Raw genomic sequence first — 18,481 nt, forward strand, 5'->3', positions numbered from 1 at the left:
AGTTTCTTTTGAGAAATAAGGTAGAAACTATAATGGTGCATCTCTTGACTTTATGTTTATTGTACTATTGCTAAACATAGCACCTTCATTAGGTGGAAACTGGAATGGCCTGCTGCCTGAGACAAAGAACAAGATGGCGCTCCCTCCACTTTCAAGTACAAAAGCTGACTTTACTAGCAGTCGAATCTTTCTTTGACTCTAGCTATGAGACAGCTTCCTCCACCTCACCCAGAGGCAACAGGCTCTCTTAGGGGACACTGGGCAGGCTGCGTGGCACATGGCTCTCTCTTCCAACTGCTTGCTGCCATCTCCCAGCATCTGCTGTCTGAGGCGACTGCCTCACTCTCCCTACTAGTAAGGCTGGCCCTGAGTAGAAAGGTGGGAGCTGTGGTACTGTATCTCTATTGTGCCACTGCTAAAGCGTGCAGCCCCTGCAGCCTTCAATATAGCCTCCCCAACCCCTGAAATTCAGGGGACCCCACTCATTTTTAAAAAAACTTTTCTTTGGCAAAAAAAAAGGCATTTGAAGCTGCTACGGAGAGCCCAAAGAGTCAAAATTAGCATGTAAACAAACTAATGTTGACCATTTGGGCATTCCATAGCAGCTCTGGACACCATTCTCTTTTTCATTTCCCCCCTTTTTTCTCACCCCTCCCCTTTTTGGGCACCTGTGGTGGGAGGGGTGTAGTACAAGGGAGATGAAGATCTGGAGGGAAAAATGCCCCCCAGACATCCCAAAGTCGCTCACCCCTGTGCTAAAGACATAGGGAATTATCCAATGGAATACTACCACTCATGTAAGTAACTTCTAGTGCAACATCAATAGCGCTTGCTAGCAGGATGGGTTTTCCAGGGAAACTCATCGCTCTAGCAACTGCTACTGGTGTTGTACTAGAGGTTGTTTATGCTACCACAACATAATTTACATTAGTGGTAGTGTCGCATTGCATATTGCCAATAGAGCATATTAGGAATCAAAGTACGCCAATTTCCAGTCTCTGAGGTACACAGCAAGTTCCTGAGTTTCCACCTCCTGCTGCTGTTTGTACTGCTTCAGTCTAGTCTGATCTGCCTGTGGTGACATTGGTTAGGGTGACTTCACATATGATATTCCCCCTGCATGGGTATACAAAGGAGGACAGGAATAAAGGGTGGATGCTGGACTGACGTGCGCCATCATGTGGAAAAATAATGCAAGGCTCTTTTTTGCATGTGTTTGGAAGACACGGACCACTTAGGATTGTAACCTGAGGGTCACTTCACACAGGACACGTTGCACGGTATTTATGTGTGCACCAACCCTTGGGCTCCACATAGTTGCAAGTAAGAGTCACAGAATATAGTGGGACATATTTCTGAGGAAAAATGTCCAGGAACAAGCTGTCTTTTAGAGCAGGAGTGAGAGAAAGTAGATCTTCAGATGTTTGGGATATCAACTTTCAGAAGCCCAGTTAACGTGACATTACACAGTTAATGTGAAGTTAACTACTCCATCGGTTGTTCATTTGGTTGCCACCTTAACTGGGCAGGGCCTCTGTGGTCAGCTGAATGACAGGCAGAAATTTTCTACTTGGCTTGGAGATTCAGGGAAGGGTGCAAAACCCTGCAGGTCCAAAGGAGACAGCTTCTATTGTGTATATTGACCCTGAAACTATCACCTTTCTCATGATTTACCAAATGGGTAAATCATCTTAGGAAAGCGAGATTTTTTAAGGCTATGTATAATTCTTACCTGTGTTGCTAGGGCCTTGCCTGCCAGGCAGAGGAGGAAGAAAATCCAAGCACGCATCTTTCTGTGAAGAGGAGAGAAATGAATTGTTGGTTTTGGGTTTTGTTTTTTTACAATTATGGGAAAGTATAGATTGTGTATTGTATTATATTGTATGACGGTCAGATTATTATTTTCATTTAATACATTTTTATTCCACTTTTCTTCCAAGGAGTTCAGGGCAGCATATGTGATTCCCCACCCACCCCTTACACACAAAAATGAGGTAGGTTAGGTTATGGTGTCCAAGGTCACAAAGTGAGCTTCAGGACTGAGCGAGGATTTGAGTCTTGGTCCTAGTATCACACTCTCACCACTACACTACCCCATATTGGTTCACATTAATTTTATGGGAATTGAATTGGCTATTTTCTCAGCATAAGGCTTTCTACAGTGCTGGCACTGATGATCTCTTAGGACTTTCCAAAAAGAAAAAGAAATGGAAATCTTTAAAATGACTTGAGCCTTTAGCTGATGGCTGAACCCTGTTGAAGATAACTGATGGCAGGATTATACCTAGAGTTTGCTCCCTTAGAGAACCTACCTGCACTTTAAAAATACATAGAGCTGCTAACTAAAGCTTCAATACACCAGTTGCTGGGAAACATGAGTGGGAGGGTGCTGTTGCACCTGTGTCCTGCTTGTGGGTTCCTGGTTGACAGCTGTTCAGCCACTGTGTGAACAGAGTGCTGGACTAGATGGACCCTTGGTCTGATCCAGCAGGGCTCTTCTGATGTTCTTAAGTAAATCTCATTGATCTTAGTTGCCTTGGGAGAAACCTACTGTGAGGCTGCATCCATCATGACGTCCATCCTATTTTTCAACTGATCCTCCTGTCCACTGACCTACTGAGACTAGCAGGACTTTAATCTTGACAAACAGAAATAGGGCAGGAGAAGCAATTTGGAGACCCTCAATACCTCTGTACATTTAAAGGCAGAGACACTGTCCCCAGGCCAGAACCTGGCAGCCATAAGTAATACCCTTTCATTTGAAAGTATCTATAGTAGTGTGATCTCTCTATTTTGGGCACTGCAGGGGGGAAATATAGGGTCTCAAATGGGTTTTCTCTTACCGGCTATATGGACAAGTTGGATTTTAATGCAGAAATGAGCATAACATACACCGAGAAAATAATTTAATATCTTGGGGATTAAAATCAAAGCAAAAACAACAACAACAACACAGCCCTGTAAAAATGGCAGAGTTTTAAAGATAGCCACAATACTACAGAGCATTATCCCAAGGCTGCGGAGGGAGTGTGGGTATTCACATTTTCAGTAATCTCCTGCAGTTCAATATGTAGTGAACATTCTTTTGTCATTAGACTAGCGTATCAATGGCTACTAGTTAAGATGGCAACATATGACCTCCAGTACGAGAGAGAGAGTTTGCTTCTGGATACCAGTTGCTGAGTAACATAAGCAGGAGGGGATTATTGCACACATATCCTGCTTGTGGGTTTCCCAAAGACATCTGGTTAGATACATTGGAAACAGAATGCTGGACTAGATAGGCTTTTGGTCTGATCCGGCAGGGCTCTTCCTATGTTATGTCCTTATGTTAGGAGACCAGCCCAGGAGAGCAGGCAAAGAACAATCTTGTCAGTACTCGCAAAATATTTCAGGGGTGGAACAGAATGTGATGCATAGCAGCGAGGGACTAATGTTTGCATCTGCACAGTTATTGGAGAGTATTTTGGCTTCCAGAGCCAGCCCAAGACATTACGCTGCCTGAGGCAGAGCAGCAAAGGGCACCTCACATACCTACCCAAGTCAGGTGAATAGTCTCCAAAGCCCATAAAATTATTTTGGTACATGAGGAAGAAAAACCCATCAGCACCTCTCCCCATCACTGGCAGTAGAAACACAATTAAAAACAAAGTAAATAATTAAATATTTGCTGCCCTTTCAGGGCACCCCAACCTGCTGCCTGAGATGACTACTGCACTCTGTCTCATGGTAGGGCTGGCCCTGTTGGCTTCTGAGCCACAAATGTTCATTCCTCATATTCAGTAATCCAGCCAAGAATCTCTGGTATCAACTGATGGAGTTCAGAAACCTGAGATCTCCAAACTCATGGGCTTGTTTTCATCATGCAATTGTTCTCATTGATTTGTAAAGCAGCGCACAAAGAAATAGAATCCATTAAGTCACTTTTATTCTCAGGATACCAGGGGAATCATCATCAAAGAATCTGTTTGTCTGAAAACCACCTTTTATTAGAAGCAGAAATATTTTCCCATTCTCACAATTGTACTCTGTTTCTTTTTAGGTTTTAGTGAAGCTTTCCAACATACAAAATGTTAGTGTCAACGTGAAGTTCAAAGGAGGAGGCAACATGGTGCTCTCTGAAAGTTTTAGACTACAACTCCCATCAGCCTCAGGCAACGTGGCTAGTCGTTGGGGACAATGGGTGTTATAGTGCAAAACTGCTGGAGGGAATCAGGTTGCCTACTCTTTTGAACTTCACAGTAATTTAGAGTGCATAATAACATATTTATTTATTACCCACCTCTCTCTCTGGATCGAGGCAGGGAACAACATTAAATACAATGTAATGTGATGTTTGTGAATTGATTTGCAGTTCTTGCCCTTTCTCCACTCTGCAATGTTCTAAATGTCACTTTTGCATCTTCCCTTGTTTTCAGATGCGCTATTTATTTCCATTTCCACAGTTTATGGGCTTTTCTACAAATAATATTGCATTTCTCCTGTGTTTTTGTTTTTTAAAAAAACTAGCCAGAAGTGCTCTTTAAAAACAGAAGCAAAATTGGAGGGTCACATAAACAACTGCGAGTAAGAAATGATGAGCATACAATAAATGCCTTGTGTAGAAAACCTCTGTATATATGACCACTGTGGGAAATACAAAGTTCAATTTCAGACAATACAAATAAGTGTGGAAAAAAGGAAGTCAGAATTTCATGTGCTTCCTGTTATCCGTATTATGTCATGGTCAAAGCCCCTCTTAGCTGCTGGTACAAAATTCTGGCTTTCAAACTCCTGCAATAGTATCTAGGCTTGCCCATCATTGCCCAGCTGAGACCTTGCCAAAAAGTCTTGGGAAAACAAACTAAGGAAATCCTGAGAGATGAAATTCTTTGCTTATCTGCAGTCTGGCACACAGGAGAGGTGGCAGCTGTGGAGGCTTCTAATCTCATGTTTAGAGGGTCTTTGGGCCTTGACTCCTGCCCCTCCTCTGGGCAGACTGCTGTTCTAAAGGACCAATTCCTCTATAGGCTGCTATCTCCTCTGCATGCAGTTTGTAAAATCTGGATATCTACGTCAGTGTAAAATGGTAATGAACTGCGAGGAGGAAGAAGAAATGTCTGTTATGTCTAGTGTGCAGCCAAGAATCAAAATAACACACGAATTCTGTGAGGGAGTGCTTTGACAATCGAAACATCCACTTGCAGGATACTGATGGGTCGAAGCCCACCTTTTTGGAATTATGGCCGTGCAATTATATTACCCAGTGTCTCTCTGTAACTGTTGAGATAGCATCTATTGCACATTAATCACTTCCTTCTTTTAACAAGGAAAGGAAATCCACAAGGATGTGGATTTTGTATTCATAAGAATATGAGACCAATACGTACGTAAGAATTGGATATTTGTTCAGAAATTATCTTCCCTGCTGGTAGTAGATTTACATGACAGGTGGAATGTAAAAACAAAAAAATATGACAGCAAATACTTTAGGTGTAGTATGTGCCTTAAATAGTTTGGAGACAAGTTCCTTGAAGGACCACCTTCCCATACCAGCCTGCTCACATTCTGAAATAATTAGCAGAGCGTGTCTTATTTGTCTGCTGCCAGGAACAGTTAGGCCTAATCTACACCAAGCAGGATATTGCACCATGAAAGCGATATATAAAAGGCAGGAGCCACACTACTGCTTTATATTGAAGTGCACTGACAACTGTTGGGGCCCATTGACACTCACCATATACCACTTTCATAGTGCTATATCCTGTTTGGTGTGGCTCCTGCCTTTTATATACTGCTATCATAGTGCAATATCCTGCTTGGTGTAGATTAGGCCTTACACAGGAGAATACAAGGGACAGGGCCTTTTCAATACTGGGCCCGCATTTCTGCAATTAGCTTCTGCTCCATTGGGGGTTTGTCTGATCCCTTCTTTGCAAGTCTCCAAGAAAGCTGCAGTGACCCACCTATTTTTGCTGGCCCTTCCATATTTCTTGGGCTGCTGATTTCATTGGTAATTCCTGTTTTTATTATTTCATTAATATGTATTTATTGAATTGTTATTGCATTTGATTTGTATTTTTAAAGATCTTGAACGCCATCTTTAGTGGGTTCCACTTTTAAAGGCGGCTTGAAAATAATTAAATGAATAATAATACAAAATAAATAAATAAATAAACTTGGCTTTTGACGGCTCCTCAACTGAAATGTATGACCAGCGTATTAGTGAATCAAACACGGGCTCAGCTGTTGGTCTTGCCTCTCTGACATTTCAGCTGGGCTGTCCATATTTTATTTGCAAAAGCATCTGATGGATGCCTTATCTGTACATTCCTCACCTTGTGAATTTTACAAAAGGGAATGGTTTATTTACAGTGTAAAGCTGCTCTGATAATGGTTTGGGGTGATAACGTGAGCACCAAGATCATGCTGCAAGCTTTCAGATCATGATCCTGGAGCAAAAAGGTACGTCTTAGAATATAGTGAAGTACTTTGAGAATGGCCCCACTGCTCTAAAATGTTACTTTTGTCTTCAGCCTGACCTTCCCCTGTTTGAAATTGAGCAGCTCTACATTAAGGGAAATTGCATTGTTTACCCGGGACTTTTCTGCTTCCTGGTTCTTTGGTGCAATTGTTCTGGGCTGCCTTACATGAGAGGAGAGAGTGACAAGGGGGTTGAATTGAATATTTCCCTTCCGTTCAGTTCCATTGAGTTCTATTTAGACAGCACCATCCAGTGGTAGAAGATCCTGCTGTTTCCCAGCTATTACCACTTTAAAAGTGGTTCTTTTTAGCCTGGGATTTTGAGAGGATTCTGCAGGAGACGTCCTGTTTGTTGATGACATCATGAAACTGACCCCAAAACATCTGTGAGTGGCCACTCATGAGTGTGCAATAAATTGCTCATTTAGAGGAGCCCATTGTAAGTTAGGATGAGGTATTAGTGTCTCTTCAGCAATCTTGATGCCAGACTACAACTTCCAGCATGCCCAACTATTTGCCATGTTGTCTAGGGCTGATGGGAGTTGAAGTCCAAAACATCTGTAGGACACCAGGTTAGGCAAGGCTGCCCTACAGTGACCTAGGAAGTTCCACAATTCACAGAAGGTGGATGAGCAACTCACAGACAGAGATAAAGTAAAGTACAAATGATTTTTAATCTAAATGAATATTTCCTTCCTAAAAACATGAGCTCTAAGACTAGGCTGGATTACTGGAGTACCAAACAAATCACACGATAAATAACAAACATGTCTCTACTTCCTTGAAGAGCAAGGACTCAAAATATTACAAAGATGCATTTCTTTCGGAATAAATGATACTGAAGAGAAATGTAAAAGATCTAAATTTCAAATGCTCTGTTTAATATTGAAGATCAATTCATCTTGCAAGAGGTAGGGGTGGAATTAAGCTTTGATGTGCAATCCTATGAATATTTATTTGAAAATAAGTCCTATTGAGTTGACTGGAGTTTTCCACAAGAAAGCATGCACAGGGTTAAAGCCTTATTCATTTAAAGATGAAATCTGCCCCCAAACCAGAAAAGTCACCAGTTAACATAATACCAAATTTTGAACTCCAGTTTAAGACTTTCAAAATTTGAACTTTGAAATGTAGTCACTAACCTGCATATTTCATGTCTACATGAAATCTAAAACAATGGTGAGTGAATTTTTGCCATCCCACAGTATAATATGAACGTGTCTCCTCACACTTCTATGACAAACTACAAATGGGCAGCATCTCCGAAATTTTCAGTTCAGCCTTTGTTTATGCTAAGTGTAGCAGTCTTTCACTAATATTTACTCTGGAACTTTCTAAAGGTGGCCTTGCACAGCCTTAGGGCTTATCTAAACGATAGGTTTGCCCCGGGGTAAATTCGCAGTAGCGGCAGGTCATCTACATGATGCAGCTGCCATTGCGAAGCCATCCAGGGGCAAACCCCATAAACTCTGCTGAAAAAGTCAGGCACTTATCCCAACTTTTTTGTCTGCAGAGGCGTGTCATAGCCGATGGCGCCCCCTGAATGGTTGCCATTGGCTGGACAGGGAAGGAGGTGGACCTCCAGGAGCCCCATGGTAAATAAAATAAAAATGCGGGGGGGGGGGGAGAAGAGAGGAACAGGGCACGTTCCTCCCCCCGATTTTTTTAAATTTTTATCTGCGAAGCTGCACAGATACAGATAATAATAAAAAAAAAATGTGGGGGGAGAACGGGCAGCCAGAGGGAGGTCAGAGGGAGGAGAGGTGGTTCGGGCACCCTGCGTCCCTCTCCTCGTCCTTCTCTGGCCACCTCATCCCTCCCCCATCCCTCCCAGTGCTCAGCGCAGTGGGCAGCTGCGGCGTAAAGTCCACACTTGTGTTCTTTCTTGTGCAAATGCCAGGAAGGAACATAAGTGCGGGAGCCGGAGGCCTCGCAGCACTAAAGCGCCACCATCAAGACGGGGGCTTGGTGTCTGGAGAATTGGCTCAGTTTTGATTTCTTTTGCAAGGTATGCTTTTGCACAAACAGTGAAAGCCATCTCCCCCTCTAAATGCGCCCTCTAAATGTGTTGGACTACAACTCCCATCACCCAAAAGTCATGCTGTTTGAGAATGATGGGGGTTGTAGTGCAACATACCTGGAGGGCGCCAGGTTGGATGAAGGATGGTAAGTGAAACATAACCACCCCTATGGATTTTAACAGGGTCTGAATGGAAACCACGCAGAATGGTTTTCCATCAAATTATAGACCTGGCTGACATTTCGTTGTTGCAGATGCTTTCTGGTGAGAAGTGGGTAGATCTAGAATAGGGGATCCATTTCCCTCTGGCTTGGCCAGTGGCTAACACACACAGTCCTTTCCCCTACCCCGCCTCCCCTCCTCCTGTTCAGTACACCAAGTCCCTTCCTCTCTCTCTCTCTCTCTCTCTCTCTCTCTCTCTCTCTCTCTCTCTCTCTCTCTCTCTCTCTCTCTCTCCTTTATTTGTTCTGGAGGCTGGTGAAAGCATCCTCCGCCACTGCCAAGACTTGAAGCTGAGGTCAACAGACCTTCCCCTTTCAAAGGGCATTTCTGGGGTGGAAAAGTACAGCTGAATCTGGCCGTTCCCCTCCTCCCTGATTTATAAGGGTTTTTCTTGTGTGCTTTGCCTAGCAGGGCTCCTTCTTTGCCTTGCTTTCCAGCTCCATCTGTGTACAAGGTACAGTAATGGTAATCGGCAGCTCTGAGTGAGGGCTGTCAAGGGTGTGTGTGAGCACCTTCAGAAAACGACACCCCTTCAAATACCCTTCGTCAATAGTGGGACCACGATCCCGGCAGCATCCCCCCTCCCCCTGGGCCAGAGAAGATCAGATTTCATCCAGCCTTTGGGATTGCGCTGTGGGTTGTTGAGTCCACCTGACAGCAAGCCAGCAAACACTCTGCGCTGCCACTGTTGTGCTTGGAGGTAGAAGGGACACGGCTAAACCCTCTGAGCAAACAAGCCTTACACATAAACGTCTGTCGCTGGAGACAGGAAACAAGTTTATTTTAAAAACAGAATGTAAAGAAAAGCCTCATTAACCGACTTATTTTCAAGAGGACTGGCATGGAAGCTTCCAGCCTCCGTTTCCTTGATGCTTGGAAATCAAGTTGTTGAATACGTAAGTGTGATTCTCTTGTAGTCAGGCCCTGCTTCACAGTGGCACACAGTGGTGTTGGGGGGCCGGGACAGGAAGGACCCAAGACAGGCTGTCTGGGGCTTAATTTGAGCCACAGGCAGGTCTGACATGGACTCAGCCCTAGAATGTGTCTTTCAGTGCTAAGGCTCAGACCTGGAATACGCAAACCAGATTGAGGCATTTGTATTGGTGTCTTGACAGGCAGGGTTGGTTCCATGTTTGAGGGGACCTTGGGCAAAAGTGCACTCGGCTGACTTTATTGATGGGCAATGACCATGGAGGCAGCCAACAGCAGTGCTCTGAGTGGAGTCAGATGGTTGAGGGCCACCATTTTAATTCCGCACAGCTCCCCAGAGCAATGCTACATCAGGAGCATGATGGAAAATTAAAATGGCAGCCAGAGTCAGCTGTCTGAGGCTCCTCAGAGCACGGGGCCAGGGACAAAGAATTAAAAGTGGGCCCCAGAGGTGTTAACTGTGGGTCCTACCAGACACTAGGGCCCTTGCAGCTGCTGGCCCTGTTTGTAAACAGAGGGTTGTCTTCTGACCAACCATCATATAGGACAAATGACCACCTTACTGGGAGTGTTTTTAAAAGTAATTATTTCTAAATTTGCATTATACAAACCTTATATTAACCTCTCCCTTTACTTGTAGAGAAATAAGGACAAGCATGCAGGCAGTATTATACCCATTGGCTCAGTACAAAGTATACTGCTCCAAATAGGTGTGTTTTAAATTAAATCATTGATATATACATGTATATGCAGGCTTTTCCTGTTTCCTGTTGGCCCCTGACGGCATCCCTTCATTCACCCCTCCATGAGTGGTCTGGCTTTATGGATGAAAAAGCCACCTATGAGCTGATCTTGGTAGATTCATGGCTTTTGCACTGTCCCCCCACCCCATTCTAAAAGGTTGGAGTGCTTCTCCTGACTTAAGGCTTAGTTACGGGTAGTAAGAACTTTAAGCTAAAACACATTGTTATGTTTTGGTATTTTGGCCCTGCCCCCTTTTGCCCCACCCACTGCTGGAATGAGCCCTCTGAGAGCTTCTCCAAAACCCTCTGGCTGGAAGAGGTTCAACACCTGTGGTCTAGAGGCTGCAATGAACAGCATAATAGTCAGTCCCCACTCTAAAACAAATTTCATCTCTATGGGCCTGATATTGCCAGCCGCTATAAAGCTAAGAAAGGCTCAAGCACCCCTGACTTTGATTGATTGATTGATTGTATTTTTATACTGCCCAATAGCCAAATCTCCCTAGGCGGTTCACAAAAATTAGCAGATGTCTCTTCTCCCCAGGAAGTTACAGGGCTAGCTCCGCAGTGCCCCCTTAAGACAAATGTCTTTAAGGCCCTCCATGACCTTAACTCACCCAATCTTGATCCTTATTTCCCCAGCATCCCTGCCCACGACCCTTTTTCTCCAGATCTACCACCTCATGGCCCTAAGGTTTTCCACTCTCTTGGCCAATTCCACCCACTTTTCTAGGCTGCCTTTAATGCATGGAACTCCATCCACACATACACCTGTCACCTTCTTTTTTTCATATGCAACACTGTCAAGCTGCAGAGGATGATGATGATGATGATGATGATGATGATGATGATGATAGTGACCACCACAACCACCACCATCATCATTTATTTTATTATTTTATTTATTTATTTATTACATTTTTATTCCGCCCAATAGCCGAAGCTCTCTGGGCGGTTCACAAAAATTAAAACCATAATAAAACAACCAACAGGTTAAAAGCACAAATACAAAATACAGTATAAAAAGCACAACCAGGATAAAACTACGCAGCAAAATTGATATAAGATTAAAATACAGAGTTAAAACAGCAAAATTTAAATTTAAGTTAAAATTAAGTGTTAAAATTAAGTGTTAAAATTCTGAGTGAATAAAAAGTGAAACTCATAATGACCTGAGTTACTGATGACCTTAAAAGGATATATACTCTCTCGATGTTTTCTATGGGCCATATAGGTGGATTTGGTGCAGGTGTCAAGAACAGCGGACTTCTGTCAGCTTTATATCTCATGCACTTCTTTCTGTAACAGGGCTTCTATTCTCTCAGCTCACTAAGATTAGCATTGTTTACTTCTTCTGTACTGCATGAGCTGCTTTCTCTGCCTTTCCCCAGGGAAGACTAATTTTCATTTCCTGCCCTTTAAATGTCTGTAAGCTCCGTTTTCTCTGCTATCCTTTTTTGTTCATGTTCCTAAACTTATTATCCCTCCCCCTTGCATATTAAAGTGCACTGCATTCATCTTCCATTTTGGGCCCAAACAAACATTACTTTAAATGCATGCCCAGCAGCTACGTTATTTTTCATTTTTACTTCAGAATAGGCGCAGGGCCCCTGATTTGAAATGGAATCCTAACTTGGGGTTTGTGGGGTCTTTTAAGATCGAGACTGGGCTCCCAGCACCTACTCTAGAGTAAAAAATAAAATAAGATATAGCTGCTAGACATCCATTAAAATAATGTCTGTCTGGCCAATAGTTTTAAGATTGGAACACTTGTATCAGCATGTCTCAATATCCAGGAAAAGCTTTGAGGGAAAATTGGATTCCAAATTGTGCTCTGTCACAGATTGAAAGGGCACTTCTGATTAGGTCATTTACCCTTTCTATGCCTCCAACTCTGCCCTGATTCTCTGCAAGTGTCTTTACAGGGCTACTTTGAGGAGCAGGCCAGAGCCCATGGGTCAAAACCCCAACCCACACCCCCTTTTCTCACAACCTATCCACCACTCTTTCTAGGTTGGCATCATGGGGGTATTAAACAGGAGGCTACCAGTTGCCAATTCTTGCATCTAAAAGCTGTCAGTGAATATACAATCATCAGTCTGCTCGCTTATACTGGGCCTTTTCTTTCTGGGAACAGTAAATAATGCATCAATTAGCAGTATACTAACATGGATCATAGGATATGTAGTAACTATAATATTTAGCTAGTATTTAGCAAATCCATGTACATTATCTCAGTAATCATTACAAAAGCCAGTGTGGTATGGTGTTTAGAGTACTGTACTGGGACTTGGGAGGTTTGGGTTCTAGTCCCCACTCTGCCTTGAAGCTTTCTGGGTGATTTTGGGCCACTCACTGACTCAGCCTAACCTACCTCACAGGGTTGTTGTGAGGATAAAATGATGAGGGGGGGGGATAATGTAGGCTACCTTGCATTCCTTGGAAGAAAAAGGGTGGGATATAAATGTAATAATAAAATAAATACATAAATAGTCCTGTAATTATCCCCAATTATCTGGCCAAGAGGGCAGGGCTCCTGCAGCTTGAACTGTTATGATGAAAAATTAATTTCACCAGGTACTGCATGCATACAAATGACACCTGCTGAAATTCCCTTTTCTACACAACTGTTAAAGATACAGGAGATCTGTCCTCCTTTCCATATGGTCACCCTAGCATAGCCAGTGATGAGGGATGAGATGGAAGCTGTAGGCCAAAACATGTAGAGGGACACAAATTGCCCGTCCATGCTGTATGGAATCCATTTGCTGGAGGGTTCTATTGCACTCACATCCTATTTAAGGGCTTCCTGTAGGTTGGTCACTGTAAAAACAGGATGCAGGTCTACATAGGTCTTTGGTCTGATCCAGAATGAATCTTCTTATGTTCAAATAAGCAACAGAAGTGATGGACAAGACTTCAGAATTTTTTCTTCCTATGGATTAGAACACTAGGATTTTCAGAGGCAGATGTGAGAACTCTGGAAAGATTGGCAAATGCAGTAAACCATAAAAGAAGACAATGAAACAACTTGTCCAAGATTATAGGCTGTTGAGTGACGCCATATTTCGGTGGCCACACTGGCTAAATGGTGTGATAGTAAAGGCAAAGAGGAGCTGGGTAAATGCCATGATTGAGATTCGATTTGTGACATTAATATCTTACCTTTTCCTCTGTGAAATGGGAATAGATTTCCATTCCCCTTCTGTGCAATGGGCTCTTCTGTGTGAAGTGCTTTGTAGATATAGTATTATTTTATTGCTGAGTGTTTGTGTTTTTTTTAAGAAGAGTTTGTTCCGAATCTACTCTTCTGTATCAAATGTGGTGCTTTATCAGGAGAAAATATGATACAGGTATTGGCCTGTCAAAATATCCATTGCTTAAGGGCAGAGGAAGGCAGCAAGCAATTTTCAAGGCACAGATAAGAAGAAAAAAGAAGTATTATGTAATCATAACATCGGGATTATGATCTAGCAGAGCTGTTCATTGCTAGTCCTTAGCTGCATAAGCCCAACGCTTTCTAAATCGTTTCTGAAATAAAATCAGATTGCAAGCACCATTGTGATATTTAATGAACTGGGGCATAATTCTCATTGAGGTGGTAAACCTGACCCTGACTATACCACTTCAGGGCCAAGATAGACATTACTTTAGACTGTATCTAGCAGCTATGACTTCTTTTCATTCATTTTTACTCTAGAGTAGATGCACACACACCCCATCCAGATCTTAAAAGCACCCCTACCTCCACACTACAGTCCAGATCCGGTCACCTGCACTTACTCCAAAGTAAAAATGAGGCAGTGGGGGCTGGAAGAGACTTAGCTACTAGATACAGATTTAAAATAATGTCTGTTTTGGCCCTCAGCCTGCAAATGGGGCAGTGCTAAGTCCCACTATTTTTCAGGTCCCTTTAAAATGTATGGGCTATGAAGGGCAAGCTGGGTTTCTGTGTGGACTGGTAGCAGGTTTACGTCTCTACCCAATGGGCCTGCTGCCAACCCATAGGCCAGGATCAGGAAATCATGAGAAAAGAAGCCACAGTGGCTTCTTTTCCCTGCCTCTCTTGTGCTGTTTGCATGACTGCAGTTTTCCTAATTAGCTGCAACGTGGCACGGGTTATCGCGTTGTCCAAACCCAGTGAGGTGCATAGCAGGGGTGGCTTCCAAACCATCTCACAACCATGGCTTGTTGTAGGGGTTGTGGTGCAGTTTAGAAGCCACCTCTGCCACACACCTCGCCAGGTTCGGCTGACACGATAACCCATGCCACATCGTGGCTAATTAGGGAAATGGCGGTTGTGCAGGGCGGGGAAAAGAAGCCACGTTGGCTTCTGTTCCTCCTATTCCTCCTGTTGGGGGCTTGTTAGGATGATGTCCCATTTCCTGATGAAAATGATATCCAGCAACAGGAGAGTGGCCACCTTTTGGCCCACACAATGCCAACGTTCTTGTCTTGGCTCACGCGCAGAAAGGTACACCAGGGAGTTGTGCCCCTGCTCCTTGCAGGTGCTGCAGCCCTCCCTGCATCATCACCACAAGGGCCTGTGGGGAGATGCCCTGTATCCCAATGGGAGGGTACCTTGGCCCAGCTGTGCCTGCTCAGGATTTGTGAGCTGTGAGAGTTAGGCAAGTTTGTACGAGGAGGGGCGGCACTCTTCTCCCCATGTCCCTGGTCGGTGGTGTGTCCTCCCCCCGAACAGCTGGTCCATTGGCCTTGGCATGTGCCAAATCATCCTGATTGCTGATACTGGGCCTGACTCAGAAGATTGAATGCTTACAAGATTGAATGCTCTTGTATACAAAAGCAGTTCCCTGTACATAGAAAAAGAGCATGTCAGGGAGAAGGCTAGGCTAGAACACCTCACCCAGATAGGCTTAGCTTTCTATGTGCAAGACACCTTTTTGTAATGGGGAGCAAACATGCATTTACACAAGTTCTCCTCCTGCACACTGAAATGGTACAGGCCAGAACAAATTTACCACTAGAGGGTTAGAATTTAGGCCAAACCCATCCAACGCCGGAAAGTCAGGCTTGCTTTGACTGTAATTTTCCAACTAAATTTAGTCAGGTTATTTTATGGATTCAGCGGCACCATAAAAGTGAGTCCAGCTGTTCAACAGTCATGTTGTCAACTCCCAGCACTGCATCCCAAAAGGAAAGTGGCCGGAAATTTGGATTGGATGGAAGCCCAGAGGGTCACCACCTGTGAAACTTCAGTTCTCCCCCCACAACACCCCCCACCCCCCTCTCTCTCACACACACACTCATAGTCCAAAAAGATATCAACACCCTTCTTCGTTACAAAGAATGACAAAGCTACCAGTTGCACAGTCAATTAAAGGCAAGTTGGCTTAATCATAGTCCTTTGTTTTAAGACATAAACAGATTTGAGTATAACATCTGGCATAAATGACTCGGTGTGCCTGTGTATACTTAACTGCCGTTCTTTTGATATACAGGTCTAAAAACAGTGGCTGCTTGGAAGGAGCTTGTTTTTGCGTTGTGACTCAAGGAAGCTGTAAACGTAACCCCGAGTGGCAGGGAAACAAGCTATGGTTCAGCCTTCACCAAGCTGGTGCTCACTGGATATGTCAGGGGATGCTGGAATTGTAGTCCAACACACCTGGAGGGCACCAGGTTGGAGAAGGCTGGCAAAGATACTTCATTTGTGCTCCAGGGCCACTTTTTCTTTATTTTTACCTCATATATTCTAGGATGGAGCTGAAGTGTTAAACACAGATTAGGGGTGGGGAGGCAGAATTTGGTGACCCCTGGCCCCAACAAAGGACAGCAATACATGGAAGTTTAAGGGCACATTAAATCTGCTTGGGGAAAATAATCCAGTCTTTCCCCATACCAAAAGAATACGCAAAATGGAGGAAAAGAGGTGAGATGGGTGCAGGACAGGGACGACATCATGTGAGTCCTGTGCTGCAATACCAGATACCAGACGTGGCAAGAGAGCATTAAACCACTGGTGTGATGGAGCTCTAAGCTCTGGGGCTTAATGATACTGAGCAAAAAGAAGATTTTGGCTGACTTGAAGAAGAAATACTGTGCATATTCTAAGGCTACCTTTGTGATCCAGATGGACAGAATGTGTCTAGGAATAATAGGCAGAAACATCTCTCGAGAACATATGGGGAAAAGAAAAGTCTCTGTTATGCCGTTTTATATCCTTTTGGATGCTGCGTAGTAGGGCAACACAGAGCCAAGCCAGCAGTCGTTCAAAATCAACCTTTGAACTTTCCAGTACATAAATGCTGCAAAAAGAAAAGCGCTCCAGCTGAACATATCCTTCCCTTTCCACATCTTAGGCCATCAAGGCCCTTCATCTCTTGAATAAGAAGACCCTGAAAGGGTTTCCATGGAAGCCGACATTCCATTGTGGGAGAGTCATACAAGAGAAGAGGGTTCCCCCCCCAGTAGGCGGGGCTTGGCAAAAGTTTGAAAAGTTGATATCTCTCCTCTCCCCCCCCTTCCCCCCACCGCCGCCGCCATCTCCTGCCTCTGCCTATGTGGCAGACAATGGCTTTGTTTGAACCAGTTCATGGCACGGTGCATGCCTTTACTTTAATCCCAGCACACACACACCCTCCCCTTCAACTTTACTAAGAATTCCTAGCTAAACATCTGTTGCATTATTTGCTTTCTATGTTTTGTCACTGGAGAAGAGAGTGCTCGAGAGAGATGGAGCTCTTTTCTCTTTGCCCCAGATAGAAGTTATGCTGGCACTTAAATTTCAACATCAGTTTTGACGTTAACTGTCCTTGCAAGGTTTGGGAAGTAAAACACTGCTCCGCGAAGGGAAGCAATTAAACCACTCTCCATGGTAAGTGTACGAGGCCAGCTGCTAACTTCAAAGGCAGTAGAGTTCTTCTGAACATCCACTTGTCCTTTTTTAAGGGCTCACAATATCCTCGCTTGAAATTGATTCTCCTTCTGCTAAGTTGTCAGCCTTAAAACAGTGAGAGAAGTAAGGATGGAGAAGGCGGTGGGAGCACGTTTATGTTTTCTTTCTTCTTGCAATGGACTTTTGGCTGGGCTAAATTCCCTAAGATAAAGTTCACTTGACAAATTCAGTTCCTCCAAAGCTCTATAGCCTGAAGTGTCCAATGACAGGGTGCATTCCATGTGCCAAACCTAATTAATTAGGAGTGAATTAATTGTGAAATCCTAGAGACAGAGTAACTACTTGCTTGAAAATTACTGTACTCCTCCAAAAATTACTATAGTCTCCTTCAAATAAATACACACACAGCAGAGGAAAATGTTGAAATAAGCGACAAAAATCCCATTTTTCTGAATGTTGTAGAACTAAGACTATTAACATGCTGATAATAAGGTTATAAGGGAAAAAATAGTTTTTGAATTGTACAACAGAAGCAAAGCAGAACAAGCAAAATTCTCAGGAATACCCAGCAATGGAAAGTCAACAAGACACAGGCTATCCCCACACATCAATACTATTGCCTTTTTCATCCTGTTTATATAATTCAGATGCTGAAGTTAGGATCTTTTTCAAATTATGACCAGGCTGCTTAGTAATAAAGAGAGGAATCTGAGGAATGAGAAATCACTGAAAGCAGAGAATGGAAAAGAATGGATTTAATGCCATACCTCGAGGACAAGGCGGTGGAGCTGAGAAAACTTCAGGCTCTCTCAAGGGTCTGAAGGAATCTAAATGTCTTAGAAGGTGGCAACAGGAAACCGTTCAGAGGGTTACTGGGTTGGGTTTCTCTTTGGCTGTCTTTCTTTCTCCTCCTCTATTTTCCATATCTGTTTCTTTCTCTACAAGTGGGCTGGCTTTCACCTTCTCTCTCCCCCCCCCTCCCACCACCATTCCCTTCTCTCGAAATATATTCTGAGGCAGCAGCCAAAAGCTAAATGATAGACCAGAGCAATCAAGTAGCATCAGAGGGAGAAACACGGCCCTTTCAGAGAAGTCTTTAAAGTGGAATAAATGGAGATTAAGAGTTGATTGCAGCATTTGTGGCAGATACTGCCAGTTTCAGGATTCCATTGAGACTACTTTCTTCTCCTGGGTTTTTCCAAAAAATATTTTCAGCTTTGGGAGATGGCCGCATGGTTGCTCCTGTTC

At 43.6% G+C, this 18,481-nt stretch overlaps 1 protein-coding gene across 1 annotated transcript in view; it reads right to left on the reverse strand.

Moving 5' to 3' along the window:
- Window positions 1–18,112, reverse strand: part of SPARC (secreted protein acidic and cysteine rich) — a 29,676-nt gene extending 11,564 nt beyond the window's left edge. The window contains exons 1-2 of the mRNA XM_063120895.1: window positions 18,001–18,112; window positions 1,733–1,793 (exon numbers count right to left, since the gene is read on the reverse strand). Coding sequence (XP_062976965.1) covers window positions 1,733–1,789 — 57 coding nt within the window. The 5' untranslated portion in view covers window positions 1,790–1,793; window positions 18,001–18,112. The remainder of the gene's footprint in view (window positions 1–1,732; window positions 1,794–18,000) is intronic.
- Between the last annotated feature and the right edge of the window lie 369 nt (window positions 18,113–18,481).

This window comes from Elgaria multicarinata, chromosome 3 (assembly GCF_023053635.1).
Source record: "Elgaria multicarinata webbii isolate HBS135686 ecotype San Diego chromosome 3, rElgMul1.1.pri, whole genome shotgun sequence".
Classification (NCBI taxonomy): Eukaryota; Metazoa; Chordata; class Lepidosauria; order Squamata; family Anguidae; genus Elgaria; species Elgaria multicarinata.